Raw genomic sequence first — 24,780 nt, forward strand, 5'->3', positions numbered from 1 at the left:
TGTTTCTGCTTTTCCGCGTGCTCCCTTTGCACTCCGAGGCTGGCTGCATTTCTGTTGCATCTGTCACCAGAGCACCTTGACATCTGGATGCACCCTGATCCCGCTGGCGTTTTTTTTGAGCTTCTGCCACTTTGCTTTGTTTGGGGGAAATGAGCTCCCTCTTTCGGACCTAGTCATTTTTTGAATGTTTTTCCCTCTGCGTCGGTTGGGCCAGCGTCAGGGCGGCACTTCAGGAAGGAGCCAGGTGTCATGGGAAGCTGGTTCCTCTCTGTGCCTCCCAAGTGGCGTCGGCGTCCCGTTCCTTTCAGCCTCTCATCAGCGTCCCTGACATTGTGCCAAGAGCGTTGATTGAAATCAACTCTCTGGATACTGGTGCTCATTTGTGACGCCCCGTGGTTCTCTGACATGTTCACACCGTTAACAGGATCTTCCTCAACTGTTTTCCCAGTTGAGATGAGATATTTTGGAATCAAGTAGAGCATTTAATGTAATAAGTGGACAATAATCTTTGGAGGTTAATTTGTTTAAAACCTATGTAAGGTTGGGGTCCCATATGCCCTGTTAAGAGCCAGGACCATTATCATCGACCACTGTTTAAAGTTGAGCTAGCACATACATTTTAATTCTCTCTTAAATGAAGATGTGTTTCAGTAGATGTAATGCTAAAATGCCTAGTAGTATTCTTCTAAAGAAGTACAATAAGGTCTTCAGCCTAAAAGTATCTTTTTAAATAATATCTTTTAAATTAAAACCTCACCTGACAGATGAATAAAAATGAGAAATTGGGCAGTTTAACCCACCCTCTTCTGTGAGCATATACTCCTGCTGCCATATCATCGGTTTTCTTGGTTTGGGGGTTCAAAATGTAGCAATTTGATTTCGTTGAAGGAGGGAAGGTGCTAAGAGGTGTGACCTTCACTCCCAGCTGTGGCAGTCACTTTCCTTCTCTGTGGGATGGGACCCCCAGACTTGCTGAAAAAGCCACAGAGACACAGCACCCAGCTTCTCACATCAGCAGCGGGGCTTCTTGACTTTGGCCCACTTTCAGCCACCTGGGAAGGACAGCGTTAGATAGGACGGAGGTGGGGATGGGAGCTTCCCCCTTCACGCCCGTCACCGCAGAGCTCAGCCGTGGTGGGGAATGACACAGAAGATCTAGGGCCAGCTTCCTGCTTGCTTTCTCGGTGACTCCACGGCACAATGGGAGTCAGAATATCTGGTCTGGAGTGGAACCGCACAGAACAGACTTTTATTTTTTCCATTCTCGTTTCATGACCAGATTAAGTGCTGTTGCCCGAAAGGATAAAGGAATCAAATTTTAGTTTTCATTTTTATCATTGCAAATACATTTACATTCTCCTATTTTACAAATGCAAAGAGCAGGCAAGCCACTTTCAATAATTTATTTTAAAATCAATGCTAATGAGGTTATGTCTCGTCAGTGGCCGAGTTTTACAATAAAGTCTGATTTATTTAGAAAAGATCTTCGGTGTAGCTTCCCATCTAATGGTGGTGGGAAGGAGGTGGAGTCGCAGGCACGGTGACCCTCCAACTTCGGATCCAATTTGTAATTCACAGCGGAGATCTGACCCAATTTACATTGATTAGAATTGGGAGGAAGAGACATCTGCGCACAGAGAGCAGAGGTAGGATAAACGCGCTCTGCAAAAGTGCCTAAGCACAGCAGATTATTGAGCTTTGTGACTGAGTTGCCTGATAGCAGCAAAAGAGCTGCTCTCTGTCCAAATTATTGTGCATCTCTAACACCGAGGGTGTACCAACTCTTCTTCTAAGAGTTGTTTTCAATCCTGTGAAATTAGTCCCGTGTCAAAAAGCAAGAGCATCATAGCAGAGAAGGAAGGAAGTGGGCAAGTAATAAGTCAGTGTGCAAAGAATGATGTTTAACGTGACTTATTTTGTCACCATCTATTTCTGATATTTGATTTCACTCTTCCAATATCTCACGTCTTTATTCCTAATGGCGGGGTGTGGGGAGCACTACAGGTGGCACTAGGAAAGTTCTGCTACTTGGTCATACATGGAGATAAGAAGAATTGAGAAAAGTATCTTGTAGGGTAAATTTATATATATATATATATTAAATTTTTTACCTTGATAACAGGTTACTTATTTCTCCAGAGTATCGATCCCTTCCTTTTTTATTTTTTGCCAGGAAATTGTATCATTTTGTATGTGAAACCAATTATTTCTTTAATGGTCTAAAATATGTTTATGCTATTTCTTCTTACTTATGAGCTTAGAGTTTATTTCCCCCAGTCTGACATATCAGAATTCATATTGCCCTATAAACCTTATATTTTTAAAAAGCCATCTCCTCAAAAAAGTTCCATTCAGTGGCATAACTATGGGGAAGCAAGAGAGGTAAGTGCCCTAAGACCCAGAAGGTGAAAGGAAAGGAAATGTAGACAGGAGAAACTTAAGTGTTCAGCCCTCAAATTGTTACTTATTCAATGTGTGTGTGTGTGTCTGTGTGTGTGTGTGTGTGTGTGTGTGTGTGTGTGTGTGTGTGTAAGGACTCATGTTTTCTTTATAAAGGCCCAATGTTATCAGGTAGTATGAAGTCTGAGATGAAACAGGTTAATGAGGATCAGAAACACAGGCCAATCATGTTGTGACTTTGACCATAGAAACACCTGACTGGACTTAGACAATAGCAGTGACTTAGAACCCATTGTGTACGTGTAGCAATTAATTAAAAGACCATTCCAACTGCCCTCAGGAGCTTACACTCTAGTGAACGAGGCAGGCTGAGTAAGACCAGTAAAAAGATAACAAGCCCCAAGTACTAGGAACATAAATTTATGTACATGACCAGCTTTTGTTACAGCTGAACAAAGCCTGATACATTAAGGACTCATTAATCACCGAGGTTTTAAACACGTGCTCAGCTTCACATGCTTGTGTGTGTGCAGGCTCCCTCCCCGCCCCCCCCCCCACCACACATACACACACACACACACACACACACACACACACACACTAAGTCTGGACATTCACATGGAGATGCTACATTTTGAAGAGAATTCCAGAAGGGGAGAAGCAATGGGATTTTAGGGAAAGGACTAGGACTTAGTGATAGGCACCTGAATAATCCAGCGGATTGCCAGGGATCCTGGCAGGCTTGTCCGGTTCCTAGTGCAGTGCTTGCTTATAGTAAGCACTTTAAAATGTTTGTGAATGAATGAGCAGGGAGGGAAGAAGGACAGGGCCTGTTTGAAGGTAAGAGGTGATTTAAAAAAAAAAGAACATGGTAATTATTTCCTTAAGGAAGAGAGCGTGATGAGTTCAGAGGTATAAAAAACACAAGACCATTAACTGCTAATGCTGATGATGTGTGTCCCCTCAGATGAAGATCTCGACCTAGAAGAGGATGAGAGTGGCACTGGACAAAAAAGAGGTATGAGAGCGCCATACGTGTACAGGCCCTGGGTAGGACACTGGGCTTCCGGCCAGAGAAAGCACCTTCCTTATATTACAGGACTCACAAATTAAGAGATACTGGTGTGTCAATCTCAAAAGTCCCAAATAAGATGACTGCAGAGGGAAATATCTTACCTCTAAAAGCAGCCACCCATTCATTTTAATTAATGTTCCCGGAACAGTTAGGATTTATCCTAGAGAAGGAGGAAGCCAAACCAGATATTTATTTTTTCCTATCAGTATTTCTGAAATCAGTACAGGGGAAATAGAATTGCCTCATCTCGAAGAGATCAGAGGATTGAGAATGGAGAGAATGGAAATGTCCCCTCCCCGAGAGGCCCGGAGATTGCAAGTTCAGAGGGGAATGGAAATGTGTCAGACCTGAAAAGTGAACGTGGGCTGAAGGATAGCATTGCTTGGTGATGCTGACTCCTGATGGCCCGGTTAGATTCCAGGCACATTTGGAAATGAATATGTAACAGGTTTGTTGAATACAAAATTACATCTGATTCATCTCGGACTGTTAACCATGCTTCAGGCTCTTAGTGAGCCCATCCTTTCTAAGGTCAGGTGCCCCTCTAAAGCCTCCTTAAGTGAACCGAGGACCTATTCTGTCATCGTCAGTAAAGGAATGTGTGAGGCAAGGGCCACCTCAAGGACATTTCATTCCATCAGCAAAGCCTCAATTGTAGCTGATTTTTTTTTTTTTTCTTAGAGATTCTATGAGTCTTAAGCCTAGGAATTATTTCCTTCTTCCCCTCCCTGCTCCCTCTCCAATTCTCTGTTCCAATTTTTTTTTCCTCTTTCTCTTCTCTCTGCCTTTCCTTGTGACTTTTCTTCTCCTCTTTATCCATTCAGCAAAACCCCTTTCCTTGGCTCAAAACCCCTTTCCCTACAGAAAGCGAATATGTAACAGGTTTTAGTGAAGGACCCAACTTCATAAATATCCAACTTCTCCCAAGGGGGAGACGAGACAGCAGAGCCATGTGCCAAAGCAGGAGAGAAAGGAAGAACAGAGGAGCATGAGGCAGGAGTGTTAGCATAGCTTCAAGGAAGTGCCTCGTAACAACACGTGACTTAGTCCATTCTGAAACCTGTCCCCCTCCTGTTTCCCACTTGCCTACAGACTTCCAACAGAAAATCTGTTTCCTGACCAGCCCGTGCCCCATGTGCGCCTTTTCTCCTCTAGTTTCCATCACCGGAGCAGGAAGGAAGCACTTCATGTGGGCAGCGCGGGTGGGAGACCTGGAAGCTCCCTATGGCCAACTTGATAGTAAACTTCATTCAGGAAGCAGCAGGCTTCTGGCAAAAGTCTAAAAATTCCATCTCAGACTCCTCCTTCATCTCACTTCCTCCTTCTGCCTCTCTTTATAAGGTTCTATTTGGGGTTGGGGAGGGGCAGGGTTGAGGGAGATTTATTTCCTGTTTCAGCAGCTATAATTCAAGTAGGTTTTTATATATATATATTAAAAAAAAAAACCTTTTGTTCTTCATGCTTCCTGCCTCCAAAATAGGTGTTGTTAATGTGTCCTGAGCTCTAAATATGTTTCTATGGTTTATACTTCCCACCAGTTATAATGATTGGTGACTTGGTGATTAAAAAAAAAAACAGAGGAGGGCTTTCCGCGCTCTCTGCAGAATCTGAGGCTGGAATTTTTATTATTTGTGTTTACTTATTTATTTATTAAATTTATAGAGTGCCTTTTCTCCAAAGGAGCTGTAGCAACAGCAACACATATGTAACATCCAAATGCCATCGCTTAGTGTTACAACAGTTAAATAGGAAGGTCCGGAGGAAGGGCAGGCAGCCCCACTGGAAGCTTGTGAAAGGCACGGAACTCTGACAATGTGCGAGCCTGTGTAATAGACAAGCTACACAAGCTGGGCTTGCTTCGTTTTACATGCTAACAAGTTGGGTTCATTTCGTTTTTTCTCAGGTGACACATGCCTTTTGAGGGGGGAAAAAAGTCTTTTCTCCTAAAAGATCCTGTGGTTAGCAGGGTTACCTTTAAAACCCGTTTTCTCTACCATTCCAGGGACACACTCCCCACCTTCCCCCCTCCCCCAATGCTGAGCTTTCCCCTAATGGAATTGCTAACATTTTTAAAGCCCAACTAGATCGTATCAGAAGAGGAGGGGAAAAGGAATTCAGTTTATCCTTATTGGGTGTTAATGGCCCTGGAAGACGTAATTTCTTTTATTTTATTCTGTTACCTAGAAAATCTATCACAGCCTTGTAGTATTGATTGTCCAATCTATAAAGAGCTTGGTTTACAGCATGACTGTTAGTAACAGGGTTATTTTAATGAGTGACTCTTCAACACCTCAGATGTTCACTAAATCCTAACCCATCAGCCTAACAGGCTAACACTAAGTGTCTTCAGTGATGAGTTTATCTCCCTTTCCTATCATGAGAAGGCAGTGTCCAGGTAACCAGAAATAAAGCTCATTCTGAGTTGTTTATATGAAAACTACTGGCCATTTGCTTGGGTTGCCATGTCAAATGAAAAGCAGGGATGGAGCCCTAGCTGATTGGGCTCAGTGGTCGGCCTACAGACCAGAGGGTCCTGGGTTCAATTCCAGTCAATGGCACATACCTTGGTTGCAGGCTCTTCCCTGGCCTGGTCTGGGCTCATGCAGGAGGCAACCAATTGATGTGTTTCTCCCACATTGCTGTTTCTTTCCCTCTCTTTTTCACTCTCCCTAAAAATCAATGGAAAAATATCCTCAGATGAGGATTAACAAAAATCTATATATATAAAAGCCTAATATGCAAATTGTTCCCTTGAGATTTCGACCAGGAGACCGGGAGTTTGATCTCTCACTCTGATGTGCACTGACCATGAGGGGGCAGTGCAGAACAAAGGAAGGCCCCGGCCCGCAGCCAGCAGCCGGGGAAGGAAGGCTCCAGCCAGCAGCTGGAAGGCCCCAATAGGTCCTGATCACTGGCCAGGCTTAGGGACCCTACCCATGCACAAATTTCATGCGCCAGGCCTCTAGTAATAATAATAAATAAATAAAAAGCAGAGACGGCGACACAAATCATCCTTAGATACATCAAACCTCTGACCAAGGGAGATCTTGAAACAGTTTATTTTCACTCTGAAATTGTGGGCGAACTCAGCTAAGGAGGAGCCCATGTTTAATAGTTTCTGCAGGACAGAAAAATGGTCACTGATGAGCATTCCACCCCTGAGGCATTCTGTTCACTTTGGTGCCCGCCAGTGGGGTGAACTATTCCACAAAAGAAACAGAGGGAAGCCACAGAGGTATTTGCAGCTCTTACTTTTTGAAACTTATTTCCCAAGACCAAACATGAGTTAATTATCAGCCAGGTACAATTCTGGCCCAATAAAAGGAGCACGGGAGATGAGAATCTAGATCTGTGAGTGTCCTCAGTTCAAGATCATGGTTATAACATTAAGGATCATAACTTCAAAAGTCAAGATTAAAGAGTTATAAAGCCGAGCAAATGGTATTGGTCAGTTGCTCTTCCTGTTCTGAGTCATAGTCAGTGAGCTTGGCACAATTTTTCATGCGTTTCCTTCTGAATTAGTTAACGTGGTATCAGATGGAGACTGCTTTAATGGACTGAACATAGTGGCCTTTCAAGTCCTTTCCAATGGGCCACTGCTTTGGCCTTCTTTGTCCAAGCCTTACCGACCCAGGACTGGCTTTATGTGTCTTCTCATTCTGTTTCTCTTTTCTGTAATTCGTCACGTAGTTGTACCCAGTGCCAGGCCTTGCTGGCACAGTCCTTTTGCTCACCAAGAAAATGTAAACACAGATGGACCTGCCTTTAGTCTCTTTCTCTTGGTCGCAGCTTGAGTTCCGGAACCACCCAACGTCCCCCAAACAAAAGCCCGAGGTAGCCTATGAACTCTGGAAGGAACATAGTCACGTTCTGCTGTCCCTAAGGAAGGCAGAAAGGGGTCCTGGTCCTTTCACCTTAGAGCTGTCCACATCATAGAGGCTCGTTTCCGTTACAGGAGAACTTAACTATCACTGGTTATGAAGAACTAGGTGTGGAATGACAAATGCTTTGCAGTAAATACCTAGAAAAGAGAGAAAAACAATGTGTTTTTTTTTAACTTGGTCTGTTGCTCTTTTTCCTTTCTGTTTTTTTGAATGGAGTATTTGCTCTTTTTTCTATGACATTTTGTTTACTGGAGCTTAGCTTCTCTTGCATGAGATAAAGAAAATAAGATGCTGCCGCCCCCCCACACACACACTTTTTTTTTCTCTAGCAAAATTCCTCAGCTCTGCTAGCAATTTAAAAGCCGTGATCATACCCATTAGCTTCTCCATCATTGTAATTGTTGTTAATTGTTATAACTGTTTTAGTTATTAGTGTTGTCATTATTGCTCTAGGTCCTCTGTCTGTTTTATGCTGAATATATTAGTGCTTTGCTTTTGAATTACCAGGCTTTATTTAGTGCAGAGTTACATTTTTTTTTGAGAGGTATTGAGAAATACTGGCATTACTGGCTTTATTCTTTTGTTTTTCATTCCAAATGGACAGACTGGAAAAAAATAATTAGATGGAATAATGTCCTCAAAATGAGAATGAGAATGTTTTGAATTAATTAAGTGGTCAGAATGCTGCACCATTTCTGATCTCAGAGTGCTGCCTCCCGGCTGGATGGTAGGCCTGAGGGCAAGGACCCAATGTGGCCAATGTGGAATTCCCAGCATCTAGCAGAGTCCCTGGCACTTAGTAGGTGCTGTGTACATAGTTGTTGAATGTTGAGGAATGAATGCAGTGAAGCTGTGTACACTCTTACGCATGAATGCAAGCCACACATATGTTATACAGGGAGTTTGCAATAGTGAGTCCAATCTTGTCCAGTTAAGGTGTTCCTCCTCCCTGATTTCCTTAATAACAGAATACTGTCCAAATAGCAAGTCTAACCTTTTCCTCATGTTTAGCCTTTCATTCTGCTTATTTTTCAGAGTTTTTTGGGGTTTTTTAGTTTTTTGGTTTTTTGGGGGGGTTTTTTGTTTGTTTGTTTGTTTTTTGTCATGGGTCTGACGATTCCAGCTCTTGGACTAGGCTGACCTATCTCCTGGATTCCTGAGCTCTATCTTCTTTGGCCTTCAGCTTGTAAAGAACTGAAGGCATTTTCTTTCTTTCTTTTTCTTGGAAGGTTTTCCTTTTCCTCCTAACTTCTTCCTTTCTCTGTCTGATCTGTTGTGCTTTTAGAATAGGTCTTTTTTCAGGTGTTCTCCCCAGATGCCTTATATCCTCAATATCCTTTTTTTTTTTTTTGCATATATACCCAAAAGGCACTCATATCTTAGGCGCTACCCCACATCCAGGCATGTGGGGAGCAATACCCTGCAATGACCATCTGTTAGGCCAGAAAAAGCCAAGATAATGTTGTCAGTCTTACCATTTGGATATATCATTGTTTTAAAAATCTACTTTTATAAATTTTCTCTACCATGTTATATTGATGTCAATATACTTTTTATCCCTAAGTTTAGTCAAACTCTCTGGGTGATTAATCAACTCCATTCCAACTGCTTTCACTTTCCAGGGACTGATATTTCTCTATTATTTCCTGCACTGATATCCAAGAAATATATACCTTGTCCTTTCAATAATTAGCATTTTTATCCCAAAGTATTGTTTCTTCCAAAAATATTCCGAACTGTGGCAGAATATTTCCAGCGTAGTTGTCTTGTTTGCTGCCCTCTGTTGTCTACTGCATATACAAACCATTTTCTGTGTAAAGAAAACAAGCCTGAGTTTCTATCTGGTTAACATTTTTACTTCTGTTTGTAATATCTGAGCCTTCCCTAAATAGCTCTGTACCGCCTCCGTTTTTGTGTGCGTTAAGCTTCCTTCTAAAGTTCTTTTCCAGAGACATATATAGGGATGTTGTTCCCCTGTGCCTTTATTATTTGAATTGCTCCTAAGTTAATAACAAGCAGAAAAAAGGCAAATATAGCCAGGGCCTCTGTCCCCCCCACTGCCCCACATCTATTCCCACCCTCAGCGACTGGCACCATTACTCCTCAAGGGAGGCTCAAGGCAAATGAAGAGAAAGATGGAAACTGGTTAAAAAAAAAAAAATAGGGTCCCCCAAAATCACTTAAATTTTAATGAAAACCCAGGACTCCTGACTCCCAGTGATAGGAGTTTCACCTTTGGTGGGTGCTTTGCTTAAAGCTCTCATACACAGCATCCTAAGGAACGGGGAGCGTTGCCACATTATCCCTGGCCTAGTGGGCATTCGCTCTCCCGCCGTTCAAATCCCCAGATCCTCTCCCACTTTGTACTCTAGTGTTTAACCTTTCCGGGTAGAAGAAGATCAATACAAATTCTTCATTGTTAAGAATCGATGGCTGTCCTGTGGCATCACTGCCATCTAGTTTTGCTGAGAAGCTCAGTAAATCTCTCCAGCTGCTTCTAAAGCTTGGTTTGTCGTCTTGAGTTGCTTTCATTTTTAATGCAGATCACTTTGGTTTCTGTTCCCTCGAGGGCTCGCAGATAAATCTTGGCAGACATGTTCAGGATCTACAAATGAGATGCTGGAAAAGGGCCAGCCCACCCAGAATTTAGTTGTAATGGATGAGACACCCCCTTGGTTCCACTTAAAGACTGAGCTATTTGTTTCCGTATTTATTGGTGATTGCCTCCTGTAGGACCTGGGTGGGAAGTGTCCAGGATGAAGTTCCTCTGTAACAGAGGAGGCCAACATGTGAGGCTGTGATGCAGACACGGGCTGGTTGGCTCAGCCTCTCTTGTAAATACGAAGTCAGAGACTTACCCCATTCCTTCCAACGCATCGTGAAGAAAAGCACTGATGGTGTAGATGCCCTGGATCAAGGAAGTCTAGCAGGAAATCTCTTGGTGCTGCTTACGTACAGGCCAAGTGAAAAATTACCTGCCTGGTTTTCTTTTGTTAATAAACGAATATATTTATCATATTATTGAACAGCATCCGACGAAGGGTGATCTGTAAATATTTAATGTTAGTTAATGATCTCCCTCTCCCACAGTCCTTTGCTCATGCCGAGTATTTAGCGGTATCTCATCCCGGCCACCCTGAGTCTTGGGCTTCCTAGGGGCAATATAGAACCCTGGTTTCCATTGGCAGCAAAAATGTGGGCTCTATGGGAAAAGACGGAGTCTTTTTAACTTTGATTTCTCCTCTCTTTGATCAGTGGACTATGCCAGTTATTACCAGGGCTTGTGGGATTGCCATGGTGACCAGCCAGACGAACTGTCCTTCCAGCGGGGTGACCTCATCCGCATTCTGAGCAAGGTAAAGACACCGAGTGTGGGGCCTGGATCAAAAGTTTATTTTTTCACTCTTGATGGTGTAGTCACCGTAACCAGAATTATTCCGTGTCAAACACTTCTCTTGTGCGTATTACGTGGCTGCCTCACACATAAATTGGTTTATAATTCTGAGGGAAAATTTTAATTGAAAATTCAGACCCAGGAACCAATTTTCAGGTTTAAAAATACAACAAGGTAGACATAATACTAAAGCTATGCCAATCAAAATCTGATCTTTTTAGGGTCTTGTGATATTTAAAAGGTCATCCCTATGTACATAATTTATTATCATTATAATACTCTTAAAACCATTCTGGCTCGATCAGATGCCTTGTTTCATTTATAGATAAACAAGACTGTAATATAGTTATGTGTGGAGGGAGGAGTCAGAGCTGGCTAGCTCAATTGGTTTGAGCAAGTGCTGATAAGACCAAGATAGTGACTCAAACCCCACAAGGGCCAGCTAACTTTATTCTCTTCCTCAGCCACAAAGTTAACCCCTAGCCCCAGCTAATCATCTCACAAATAGTGTTGCTGATCATAAAAGAACTGGGGGAGAAAAAAGGACAGACTATTATAGATCCATCCCCTATGTGGAAAAGATTCAGAACTGATGGGCTACTGAGGAATCAGTAGCATTAAATACTACACATTCTGTATAGGTGGACTAAGGAACTAGGTCCCCCCCGCCCAAAAAAAAAACTTATTTAAAAGTTCTTTCTCTTGCCCTGGCTATTGTGGCTCAGTTGGTTGGAGTGCCATCCTGCACACCAAAATGTGGTGGGTTTGATTCAGAGCACATACCCAGATTGTGGGTTTAATCCCTGGTCGATGTTTCTCTCTCTCAAATCAATAATTTTTAAATGTTTATTGTTGTTTACAAAGTTCTCTCTCTCTCTCTCTCTCTCTCTCTCTCTCACTCTCACTGACGTCAATCAAGATCTACAAACACATTTTTGAAATAGGCACAATTTGCTCTTTAATGGATGAATATGTGGATTCCATAAAGCAATATTGAAAACCCACTGTGTCACTAACCCATCATTTGCTGTTTATCTCAAGGTTTGTGTCCATTTAAATATACCACAAGCTCCTTAGGAAACACCAGGCTGACCCACGGTACCTTTCCGTGGTTCCCGCGAGGCCCCTCGGACCCAGGACCACATTCAGACCTCACTCTTCTCAAGCGAGTAGGAGGCCTGCAAGAGCCCTGCTGAGTGAGGTCACCATCTTCTAGTGTTTTCTTCCAGAGTCCTAACTCACCACCCCCAAGTGCCATTCCCGTGCAGCTCTACCACACCAAGAATAAATTGGGAGCAAAGAAGGGAGTGGACGTTGCCCTGATAGGTATTCCAGATGCCCGAAAGCGAGGTTTGCGTGTAATAGAATTTGTGTACATTACCACGCTGGCATTATAGGGGTAATCGAGTTATCCACTCAGGTGTGACCAGGCCTGTTTGCCCAGAGCCTGCAGGTGAACAAATTAACTGTTTACATTGTCTGAGGTGCCTGCAGCAGGAGGTGGGAGAACAGAGCCAGACTGTCTGCTGGCCCTCTCTCCCGGTCACGATTATTTTGTTTGTTTTGCATGTCTTTTGCCTTTGTTAATGGCTTCTCACTGGGGGTCCCTTTCCTCCATTTAGAAGTGGCTGTGTGGTGACTTGCCCAGCAGTAAGAAGCTGTCTGTAGTTAGTTACCATGGCTGTTGTGTTTTTAAGAGATACCAAAGAACCTGGGAACCTCCCCGACCTGTGATTCTTTTTAACCAATCTTCCTTCCCTTCTTCCATTTAAAAAAAAGCTAATCTGCCATAATTTAATTCAGTGAGAATACCTTACTGCCCTGGCTCTATCAGGCTTCCTTCTCCATCTTTGAAAGGTCATGAGTCCATTTCATCCCTTGCCATTGTAGTAGCACCTTTCTTTCCCCAAAAGCCAAACCAGCTGGCCCCCTTCTATCTCCATGTTGCTAATTTCTGCACGGCAGAGGAGGAAATGAGAAACTAGAAGCTCCACTGAAGTTTCCCTCATAAAGCTTCATTCCCCGTTAACATTGGCTTGGGGAGCCTTTGGGATTGGATTTACCTTTATTATAGGACCTAACTCAATGAGTCCTTGGACAGGAAGGAACCTTAAAAGGCCACCCAATCCGTTCCCTTGCCTCGAAGAAATCCAAATTAACGGATTCAGACATATAGAAAAGGAGATTCCACTACCATTCCCAACTGTCCGTTGACTCAGGTGTTCGGTAATTCCTCCTCTCTGGAATTTTCTCCCATATGGATCCTAAACTCATTCCACTTTAGCCCCAGCTGGCTTCCTTTGTTGGAGTCAGTTACAGTCTGCAGCCAGGAGGAACAAAATTGACCCAAGTTGAGGTCAGTCCAGAGAAACAGTTCTAGAAATCTCCATTTTACTTTCTCTCTGGCCAGTAGAACCTGTGTCGGGCAAGAAAGGCCAGCTGCTTAGGAACCTGAATAAGCCTATTTCCCTGAGAAATGCAGGAAAAGAAAGACTCACCGGGTACAGCTCCGCTAACCTAGACCGGTTTCCTGACCTGTAAAACGAGGGCGTTCTGACCGCTAAGGTTCCTTCCACCTCAAACCTTACCTGAAACTGCAAAACTACTAAAGAAATTCCACACACACACAAATGTATTTATGCAGATTAAGTGAACAAAAATTTCCAATTATGAAACTCTTTTGTGTTTGGCCATCATAAATGTATCTGGTTCCCCACCCCCACCCCCCCCTCTCATTATAGGATAAAAGAAATATTTTGAAGGGGATGGTTGGATAACAGAAATGGCCCCGGGATAGGGAAGTGAGTTGGAAGTGAGGGGGGTTGTGGGGGAGGGAGAGAGATACAGCTTTATTCTTAGGGTCATGCTGCCCCCTACTGTTTCTTAATAGTTGCCCACATATGACCCAACCTTGAATTCTAGAATCCCAGGGCCAGGAAAGGTTGTTAAGACCTAAGGCCTTAGGGCAGAAAGGATCCAAAGAGGTATTTACTCTTTTTTAAAAAAAATCCAGAGAGGAAGACTGGCTGGGTAAGAAAGACGTACCCCATAGATAACCAAATGCCCAGTCACCTGTTCTGTTCTTAGGGAAGCAAGTCGGTAGCAGATGGGTTACTTATGTGACCTTGAGCAAAGTCACTGAATCTGGTTACTCTTCAGTCTCCCCATCTGTAAAAATGGGGCTGATTTCTATTCATAGGGTGTTGTGATGCTGACATTGGAGAGTGTGTGCCTGGCATCTAGGAAATGGTAACTATCAACCCCCCTTTTCCACTAACAAACTTTTTGGGTCACTGCTGGATACAACGAGCAGTTCAATAAACTATTGGTGAATTGAGAGAGGAAAAAAGGTAGCCTGTCCTGCCAAGATCTCTTCATGGAGATGCTCAAAAGCACAAAATGTTCTCACGTAGAAATAAATAAAAAAAGTGCAGAGGCCTACGTGGAAATCCACCATGTCATTTCTGGTCTGAGATTTCATCACTGACAAAAACGGCTCAAACTTCTCCTCTGAGGAGAGGCCAGAGCCGTGTATCCAAGCTCTGAAACAGTGACCAGTGGCCTCGTCAGCAGGACTCCCGCTGACCCATCCCTAACACATCCATCCAGTCCTCAGCCCCATGCCGTTTCATGCCCACTTAATTCACTGACTTCCAATTTGGGCCTTAAAATATATTAAAGGGAGATTTTAATAACGAAGCAGATCTGTGCACCCAGCGATGCTGACGTTCCTTCATTCCTTCTGGACCCAGTTAGTTCTGAAGAACTCTTTCCGACGACGCAGGGACTGAGCTCAGCTTCCACCGGGGTGCAGGGGCGCAGCTCAGGCCGCAGCGGGGTGTCTAGCGCTCTTCAGTGCCTCCAGATTGTGGCGCTTGTGCAGGTTCCCTCAGACGTAACCGATGGCTCCTGGGAGCCTGCCTCTCGTAAATTACTTCCCACGATGCCTGCGACCATGGCAGAATGCAAGTTTGAATAGAGCAGGGGAAAAGGTGTTTGAAAGGCCTGTTCACTCAGCTGCATTTTAATTTCCTTTTCAATCTTGTCCCAATTAATTTCCCAGAATTAATCTCACAGAAGCCACTCGGCAGCACTGAGGCTGCGGTTTTAGTGTGGCGGTCGCCCTGCCTGAACATGAAATAGGAGCTAATATAAAAATCCATCTGCTGTGTTTGAAATACACGCCGGCTGCTGCTCGGTCCTGTCTGACATTCCAAACATCAACAGTGGGGAGAAGTGATTTGGGGGTTAGTGGCCATCAGTACTTGGCAGGGGTTCAACAACAGGTGTACTCCAAAAATCCACTCAGCCTGGGCACCAGGCATGACAGGGCAGGTGCCGAATCACCCTCCGTGCAGTAGCGCTGTGTTCTGGCTTCGTTTCTCTCATGTGGGGATCGGAAGGCCCTTCTGGGGACCAGCTCTGCTGTGGGCATGGATTGTAAGTGGGGGACGGGGAGGTAAGAAGCCTCAGTCTGGATAAGACAAGTCACAGGTCCCGGCTTTCAGAGGCGGGACTCTGTCTTCCTGGCTCCAAGGGCTCTCGCTAGAAAACCCTTTTCCTACGTAATAAAAATGCTCGTAACACCATGCAAGGTAACTTACACGCCCATTTAAAGATTAAGCCTCCTTTTCCGGAAGTCGTATATAGTGGTGACGTGAGCTGTCCAGCAGGTAAGGGTGAATTAGAGAGAGAACGGGAGAGAAACTCCTTCTCAATTGGCTAGAAAGGACAGGAGGTCCCTGAATGATGTCTTGCATTTGAGGTAAACCAAGTCAGCAGGCTGCCTCCCTTGGGCTTACGTTGTGTGCCTCATGAGTTGGCCTCAGGCTCCTCCCACGATTTGTCCAGCTACTCATCCCCTTGGAAATCAGCCTTGCAGCAACAAGTTGGGCACCGCATACGGTTTATGCTTACGTGGCAGCTTAGCTGGGGTGGGAAGATACCCTTGTGGCCCAAACACACCGACTTCGGTCATCTTCTCTGCTGGTGCGGTTGATATGGAAACAGGGCCTCTCATAGGCAAGGCCAAGTTTCACATCTAACACATGATGCTGCAAGATGGCCATGGGCTTTATGTGCACAAGGGTGGACCGATTTTGTCACCCTGAGTGACATTTAGCTTCCAGCGCTGGGTTGGAGCTACTTAAACTCAGGCCGAACCCTAGCTCCAACCCCAGCTCCTTGCGATCCGAATGCAGCAGGCCTGTCCCCGCACACCTGGTCCATGTTAACAGAACTCCCTGGCCGTTATAACGGGCTTCTGAAAGCCCGGTGTTCTCCGCCTACTCCCTCAAAGGACTCCTTAAAGCGTGTAGGCCTTCTCCCTCCCTTGACCCCCAGCCCCTCCAAAAGAGATTTGTACGTTGTAAAAATTATCTGAACGCAGCAATACTTCCTCCTTTAAGTGTGCTTAGTTGAATGTGACAAGAACCCTCATAAAAACAGATAAGTTAATTCCTTCGATTGCTTTAAATGAAAGGGTGTGTGGGTGGGTGTAGGTTTTTTTTTTGTTTTTAATGTCAGGGCTCTGAGGGAAAGGAGGTGTTTGGTGACCTCTAGTGTCCATTCAGGACTTCCTCAGGCACCGTTAGCCTCTGCTCGGCAGCGTGGGGGATGGGGGAGGTTATTGGGGAGGTAATTCGTGGGTAGTAAGTAGGGAGAATATAGGCCTGGGGGCTGGCTGCCCAAACAGTGTGATGAAACTGATCAATGCTTGTCAAAGAGCTATTATTCACCTCTGACCTTACCAAAGGGGGCGGGTAGGGGGGATACCATCGGAAAATATCTGTTCTTATTTATGATGATAAGAAAGAGAAGCAGAAGCTGTCCCCACCACCCCATTTCATGTTAACAAGCAGGTCAACACTGTGCTGTGATGACGAAGATGATGATGATGATGGTGTTTTCTCTCATTAATAACCCCTATGGGAGGCTATAGAGTTCGGAGGATGGGAATGGGATTTGGGGTCAGCTGGAAGGCAACGGTCACACACCGGTCAGATTCAGTCGAGGCCATTCCTTTCCCCCAGACAGGAACCAATCGTCTAGAACAAACCCTGGCAGCCTCATTCCTTCCAGGTAATTTTTATAAATGAGGGGACACCCATTCCAAGAGAGGACAAAAGGGAGAGGGTGTGTGTGTGTGTGTGTGTGTGTGCAGATGCATGCATGTAAACCTGCTAATAAGAGGCCAAACTGCATATCAACTGTATCCTCCAAACCTGGCCATTTATTATAAAACCCATTTATTTAAAAAGAGAATAAAATTGGCATTTTGCAGTTTAATCTCCTTACTCCTAAACTGTCATCCTGGATAGGACCTTTCACTTTCTACACACACACACTCACACACACACACACACTCACACACACACATATACACACACACTCACACACACACACACACTCACACACTCACACACACACACCTTTCAGTCAGGTGGAAAGTCCCAGAGCAAATAATTAACTGAGGCCTGGACAGAAATGTTTACCTAGAACCATATAAGCCGTGGCAGGTTTAGGTTCATGCTCAGAACAGCCCGATGCTTTACAAACTCCAGCGTAAAAAAAAAAAAAAATTCCAGCCATTTATTTTGCAGTGAATTTATAACAAGTGCTGTTAAAGTCTTCGTCTTTTGACAGAGGTAATAATAAATTCACTGTTAAAGACGGTAGTTTAATTCCTTATACCTCCAATACTGCACAGAATAAACCATATTCATCACTGAGTAATTTTTTACCACATAAATCTTTAAAACTAACCGGTGAAGGCTGTTGAGGCTGAAATATTGTGAATTTATTAGATATGCCCATGTAGTATTGGATTCAGAGGTTTCCATTCGAATATATTATGGGGGAAATTTGTGTCTTTAACGGTGACATTCCCTCCATTTCCCGCTGCCAGTGTTATAACAAGCAGCTCCTCCAGAGTCAACCGCACGTGTGTTAGACAGAGATTTAGTAATGAACCCCTCACTAATCTGCCAGGGAGGCTGCATGGCATTTCGGGGAGATGCTCTGTTTAAAAGGAGTCACAAAAGCTTTGTTTCTGTGTAATTATTTTCTCAAAAGGAACTCAGCTCCTCCCCACCCCCCCCCAAAACCTTTGCCTGCCAGTGTTTCTTGGTAGTGTGTGCATTCAGCTCTCCAACCAAACTAGCAAAATATTGAAGCAAATTATAGCCTCATTGCAAATGAGGTTATAGGATTAGCAATAAGGGGTTTGGGGTAATGGGTGAGAACACAGAAAAGCTGGGATTAGCAGACATTGCCAGACCTGTGGTATTTCAGGCTAATAAAAAGATTATATTGCCTATCAAACTAGAAATAAGACAATGGTTTCAGAAAACTTGTTCTTTAAAATCTTTCATCCTGACATATGACACAGTAATGATACAATTACACGCTCAGATTTGAACAAAAATCTTTTTACTCTACCATATTAATTTTGTGTGAAAATCTGTGCCTGTTAGATGATAATATTCTCTACCTTTCTTATGATTTGCTAGCGACGTGACCTTTAAACTAACCAACTGATTATATCAGATTGTAACACCCTCTCCAGCTTCATTAAGGAAACGTTAATATTGCTAGAATGAAAAATATATTTTCTTTTAGATGCAGAAACGTGCATCATCTTTTCAGCAAAGAGCTTCAGCAGCTTCTCTCTTCCCACTAATATTTTGTATTTGGGAAGGGCTCCAGATACAAAAAAACTTCCAAGGAGCACTGAACTTGAAGATTTTTTTTTTAAATAAAATACAATAGGTTTCTAACTGTTAGAGGAGGAAAAATCTCCTGGCAATGCAAGACTGCAGCCCATCAGAATAATTATGAAAAGACAGACCCGGCTAGAAAGATAAGCATAATACCAGCAATTAATATTCAGCATTCACATTATAGTCAAGAGGCTGTGTTTTTCTTTGTGATGTGGTGGCTCATAAGCTAAGAGTGTTGGGAGCCAGACTCAGCTCTGTCTTCTTTTTGTGCATGAGGATTAAGGAGAGAAAAAACAGCAACAACAATCCTGCCCCATCTGTAAATGAACCAACATCTTGATTTTATAGCTATTTGCTCTGTAAAACTGGGGAATGAAACAAAAATTACTGGATGCCTAAGTAACACTTTAATTCTGAATTCATTTACGCTGTAGCTATGTAGTTGTCACAAACCATAATGCAGTATTTAATTAAAATAACAGAAGTGCATCTAGACATGTCCTGGGGTAGCTATCACCAAATTATAGTCTATGCCACCCGTATTTTATTTATGAAATGGCAGATTCTAAGGTGCAAATAGGCTAATTCAAAAGCATAAACATTTTCAACCTGCATCTTTACAAAGGCTTTTTTTTTTTTTTCCTGCTGCGTCTTTAAATTTTTTTCCTCTTTCTATCAGGGCTTTTTCAGTGGGATTGTTTGGATGTCCATAAATAAGTCTCTTTCTAACTCTCGCTTTTCAACTATTGACCTCCTGAGTCTTCTAACTGTGAAATCCCCCGACTGTTGTCATGGAAAGGCTTGTGAGGTATCGCAGGAGCCACCGCAAGCAGGGGACATCTTAACGGAACCTGGGCGTGGGTTCCAAGAGGATAAGGAAAGAAAGCAAACCCTTTTCAGGCTCGGCGTGCTTGTTCCCATACGATCTTCCTTACACTCTTTTCCCCCACCCATAAATACCAGCTTCCGCGTACACACTCGCTCTACTTGGTGGATGTTCGCATGCAGACAGACTGCTCTTTTTCATAAACGCATAGCATCTATCTTACACGCACCCACCATCTATCTCCTCGTTCACATCGGCTGTCCCATCCAGCTCCTTGTCTGCAGAATTATGTTCAGCAAGGTCCCGGTTTATAGGAAATAAATAATGAAAATGGAATGAACTGCGAAAGATAATCGAAACATTCAAATTGTTATTTTTCACTGTACTTCCCGCAAACAGAGCATCTATAAACACCTAGCGAAGGTGCTGGCTGGTTCCTAAAAAGCAATGCCTTATGGCACATTCTGACCCCATGGGTCTCTACACAGTATCTTTCCTGTTCTATCTCTCTGGCTTTTTGATACTCCAAGACCGTGCCATTTTTAAATGGGAAATGATGTGGTGTTATTTTCATTCTTCCTGCTTAATATTTGTCCTGTCTATAATGATGTTTTTGTCATCGTTGCTCCTCCATAAAATAATCCTGAGGATTATAAAATAGAAACAAAATTGCAATCACCGTTTTAAAGAAAATAGCCCCTGCAATTATTGTATAAAGATATTCCAATAACAGTATCATTTGATCACAGCCCGATCCTACAGCAGGTTCTTTTGGAGAAGGGGTTTCTTATACACACTTGTAATTATTTTAGCCCCTTTCACAGGTCACATAGAAAGTTAATTTCAATCGCAGCTAATTTCCGTCCAACAAGAGTACGGTGCTTTAAACCACCCAAAATAATTGGATTCAAAACAAATTTAGGAAATTGAGTGTGTTAGAAAGCAAATAAAAATATCCTTTTGGTAAGAAGGAGGGTGAAAGTAGTAAAAATGGCCTTTTCTTTTTTTCCTCCCTTCTTTCCCCTTCACAACTTTGCCATTAAAGTTGCACCTACAGCTAGAAGTTTGTCCGTGAAAAATGGTCATTTTGTTTCTCTGCTCTAAGAATGTTATTAAAATGCTAATTTAAAAGAAAAAGGAGTTAAATATCTAGCGATGGTGCATTCTAATTGCAACCATAATGAGCTCTCTAAATGTGCGTGCCCCTGACACACACAGAGCATAAACAGCAGTAAACAGATCATTAGTACCCGCGTTCATTTATTCTGGCGACCTTACCATGACCCCACCGAGGGTAGGGTGAAAAGCAGGTGGATCTGGCTGTGACACCCCCTAGAGGGATCCAGGAAATGAAGCTATAAGCGGTTGTCATGGAAACGCCTATGTGTGCAGATGATGTAACACACCGACAGGCCGTAGGGCTCCGCAACTGGGACGTTGCCTTTCCCTCGCCGGAACAATCTTGAGGATTAAATTATTCATTTCTTTAATTCACAAAGCAAAAGGAATCCTAATTTTCTTGATGTGCAACTCTCTTCCATTTGTCTAAGGTCTGGAACGTGGTGACTTGTCGTCCCCTCATTCTCCGAAACCTACTCCAAGCTTCCTTCCTACAGTCTAAAACCCCAAATCACAGAATCTGGCAAAATCAAGTGGGGGAAAGGGAGCAGAAATCTGACACTCCACATCTGTACTGAAAGAGAGAAAAACCTAAGATTTTAAGCTAAAATAAATAATGCAGACAGTGTCCCTTTCTGATGCGGGCATGTTGGCCAGACACTAAATGTGTACCTGTGCTGAACAAGATGGCTTTGTTTAGAGTAAGGCAGGGTCAAACCCATACCCGATGCAGACAGCGTGAAGCAGAGAGGCACCAGCCCCAAATGAACACATCACCCTGGCAAGGTGCGAGAAAAAGAGATAAGAGGGAACGAGCATCTGCTCACCCCCTCCCGTGTCCAATTGAGGGAATCGAGATTAATAAAAATAATTCTTTGGAGAATGCTTCCACTCTATCCTACCCTGTTTTGCACCAAACAACCTCAATAACCTTACGGCAACAGTAGAATAACTTTTCTCCTTTTTTTAAAGGAAGCACAAAAGACCACCTCTGGAAATTATTTTAAAATAAAAAATATCCCGGCCTGTGCCTCCTCCCCAGCCCCCTCCCCATTGCACTTTAGATGAACCTGTGATATTGTAGCAATGGCCCTTGAAGTGCAGTGGGGAGGTGATTTAGGAGAATATTAAAGGCAATGTGGAGATTCAAGGCGCCTCTCTCAGGGAGAGCTGGAGAAATACGCAGCACAGATGGGCCGAGCAGATTAAACATTTCCGTCACATTGTTTCCAAATTGTGTTGTGGTGCCTGAGGCTGGTACTGCGGTCAGAGCAAAACAGAGCGGCTCAGAGCTGCGAGCTGCACAGTTTATGGAATACATATTAATACGCAGGTCTCACATGGCATCACAATCCTATCAGCTCCAAAATGGTGCTCTCTCTATTGTTCCTGAATTCTGCACTTGGCACCTTGCTGTCTCTCAACTGCAAAGTGTTTCCCTTCCCTTTCTCCTTTCTCTGTTCTTCAGGCCAAGTTCAAGTTGTGGGTTTCTTCCTTGTTCCTCTTTCCTTGCAGCCCCGGTCCACCCTCCCTCTTCCCTTCACAGCTCATGATTTTCTGTCAGGCACACCATGCGTTTTGCCCACCCTTCCATCACCAACAGTGTCCAGTTTGTACACAGGTCCTGCACACCTCCCTGGCCTTGACTTGACCGTCATCCACCCATACCCCTTGCAGGACGTCAGCTTCAGACTGGAGGCTCTGGAATGCTCTCGGACCTTCCATCTAGCTGACACATCCCTCTTCTCCTCGGAACACTTGGCCAGGCAGTGAGCTTTGTAGAATTGTTGCTCTGTACCCTCCCCCCGCCCCCAATGGCTCTCACTGACCACCCAACCTTTCCATGTCCCCTTTCTTACACTCACATACCTTTCCCGCACTACCTCGAATCCAGGCCCATCGACCTCCAGGTTAGCAAATTCTCTGAAATGGAACAATACACTGGGTCAATTGAGGCAAATTTCGTGATTCATTTGTATGATTCATAGACCAAAACTCTGAATAATGGAGGAGAGAGAAAATGATGGCCAACAGCTCAGAACACAGTGTGAAATCGTCTGGAGAGGCCACCAAGGTTTCAGCCAAGCCCTGAGCTCTGAGCTCTTCACAGGTTTCAACACCACTAACCACTGTCCACCCAGCTGGCCGCTTCCTTTCTCCTTCTGCAAAATCTCTTCACGAAACCACCTGTGCTGAAAAGCAGGCACCTGTTTGTCTTTGGTGAGCAATTCCTGTCCAATCTTGTTTTTCTCAGCAGTAGGAAGGGTGCTGAGTTAGAGCCCTCCATTTATTTAATCATTTATGATAGCTTCAGAAGGCATTACATTTCCAAAGCTGGATTTTAAGAGTAGAGAAATTGTGGGCCAATCCAGAGTAGAAATATGATGTTTTCGGCTGGCCCTGGAATATTACAATCTACTCCACCGAGGAATTCAAACTCCCCATCTTTACTGATGATAATGTATGATGCACAAGCCCTCGTAGAGAAATAAGCAATCATAAACAAATAATTCTGTGATTGACTGGCCTTTCCCATACATTTATCAAGCATTTATTGATCTTTCATGTTAGGGGCTGATTGATTGTCCTCTTGAAGAGGAATTCTGTTGTTTACAAGCGCAGATATAGTGAACTTTGACGGTTAAAAGAACAAAAGTCTGAGACATTTTTCTGGGAATCTTGTCCCACGGAGGCTTGTCTAAAGCCCAATTCAGTGTGAAGAGAGGACATTTCTATCAGGAACGTTCTCGGGGGGAGCTGGCTGTGGCAAGCAGCTGGCTCCCCACACCGTCCTGTGCGTCTGAATGGAAGCTATGGGAAGACACCACAACTTCTCAGTCACGGTGAAAGCGGTGGTGCCTTCGAAGGGAGAAGCAGGCTTGGTCAGCATTTGAGGAAGAAACAGACTCTGCAGCTGGAGGCTGAAGCATAGGAGACCCAGCAGCAGGAACAGGGATTCTTGATTTCCTTTCATTGTATTTTTTCAAAAGAGGGAGGGAGGCCCTAGCTGGCTTGGCCCGGTGGATAGAGCGTCAGTCTGCGGACGGAAGGGTCCCAGGTTCCATTCCGGCCAAGGGCACATGCCTGGGTTGCGGGCTTGATCCCCAGTAGGGGTTGTGCAGGAGGCAGTTGATCAATGATTCTCTCTCTTCATTGATGTTTCTATCTCTCCTTCTCTCTTCCTCTCTGAAATCAATAATGAAATATATATTTTTTAAATACTTTATTTAAAAAAAAAAAAAAAAAGAGGGAGGCAGGTGAAGGTGGCCATACTGGGCCAAAGTGCAGATCCCGGACATCAAGATCACCGCATTTTCCCCCTAGAGCAGCGGTCGCCAACCTTTCGGACCTCACGGACCACCTCATGGACCACGGACCACCAGTTGGCGACCGCTGCCCTAGAGCACTGGTTTGTAAACTGTAGCAGGTTTATAAATCCTTTGAGAATCTGATCAAAGATCTGGGCCGCACCCCAGGGACAAGACACGTGTACACATGCACACCAAATTCCACACCGGTTTCAAGGAGTTCAAAGATTCCTTCACGTCCGTCCACGGACAGGCCAGGGGCTCACAGGCTCCAGCTTACGAATCTGTGTCCTAGAGGATGGAGACTTCCTGTTGTTGGAACGGCCTAGGAGTCACTGAGCCTAGAAATTGAATTCTCATCCAAGACAGGCTGGTCATTTCAGGTCATGTCTGTGCTACTCCAGGGGAGCCATGGAAGATCTTATACAAATAGGAAGCAGCGGGGAGGAGAGAAATTAAAATGTAGCAATCATGGAGTGGGGGTATTTAATCTCTTTTAAGGCTTATGATAGGCGCCTGCTGGTTTCCCTCCTGATATCCCCTGACACCTACTGACAGGGTATTTGCAGCCCCACACAGGGACTCAGGGCCCTGTGACAGGAGGAGCACCGAGGAGGTCCATGATAGTCTTGAAACCGTAAACGGCAATAGGAAACCACTGGAGGCAGAGTCCAGCTGTGCGACGCGCCCGTGGTTGGTGGCCATACTGCTTTTTGTTTATAGAATTTGCTGTTCTTTTTATGGCAGGTTTGGTAGGGTTGTTTTTTCCTTGTGGATGGAGATTAGCAGCATAAATCCATTGATGGCAGCGTGCAATCCCCCATCAACACTTCTGATGGTTGCTGTTGGTGAGGGCTGTGTCGATGTCAGGTTCACTCAATGCTCTGCTCACCCAGGCCAGTGGCTTCTCCAAACAGATAATGGACTCCAAGTAGCCAACCTTCCTTTTTAAGACTCCTTCATTTGGGGGGGGGGGTCAGTGAGGTGAGGCAGAGTTGATGTTGAGGGGAACAGATGTTTCATCAAGCCTAGACATACTAATGACGAGAACAG

General features: G+C 44.1%; 1 protein-coding gene across 1 annotated transcript in view; it reads left to right on the forward strand.

The window, feature by feature from the left end:
- Positions 1-24,780, forward strand: part of SKAP1 (src kinase associated phosphoprotein 1) — a 258,264-nt gene that overhangs the window by 226,216 nt on the left and 7,268 nt on the right. The window contains exons 10-11 of the mRNA XM_081109727.1: positions 3,368-3,418; positions 10,615-10,715. Of these exons, the coding sequence (XP_080965853.1) occupies positions 3,368-3,418; positions 10,615-10,715 (152 nt within the window). The remainder of the gene's footprint in view (positions 1-3,367; positions 3,419-10,614; positions 10,716-24,780) is intronic.

Source organism: Myotis nattereri (genome assembly GCF_964212035.1).
Source record: "Myotis nattereri genome assembly, chromosome: 16".
Lineage (NCBI taxonomy): Eukaryota > Metazoa > Chordata > Mammalia > Chiroptera > Vespertilionidae > Myotis > Myotis nattereri.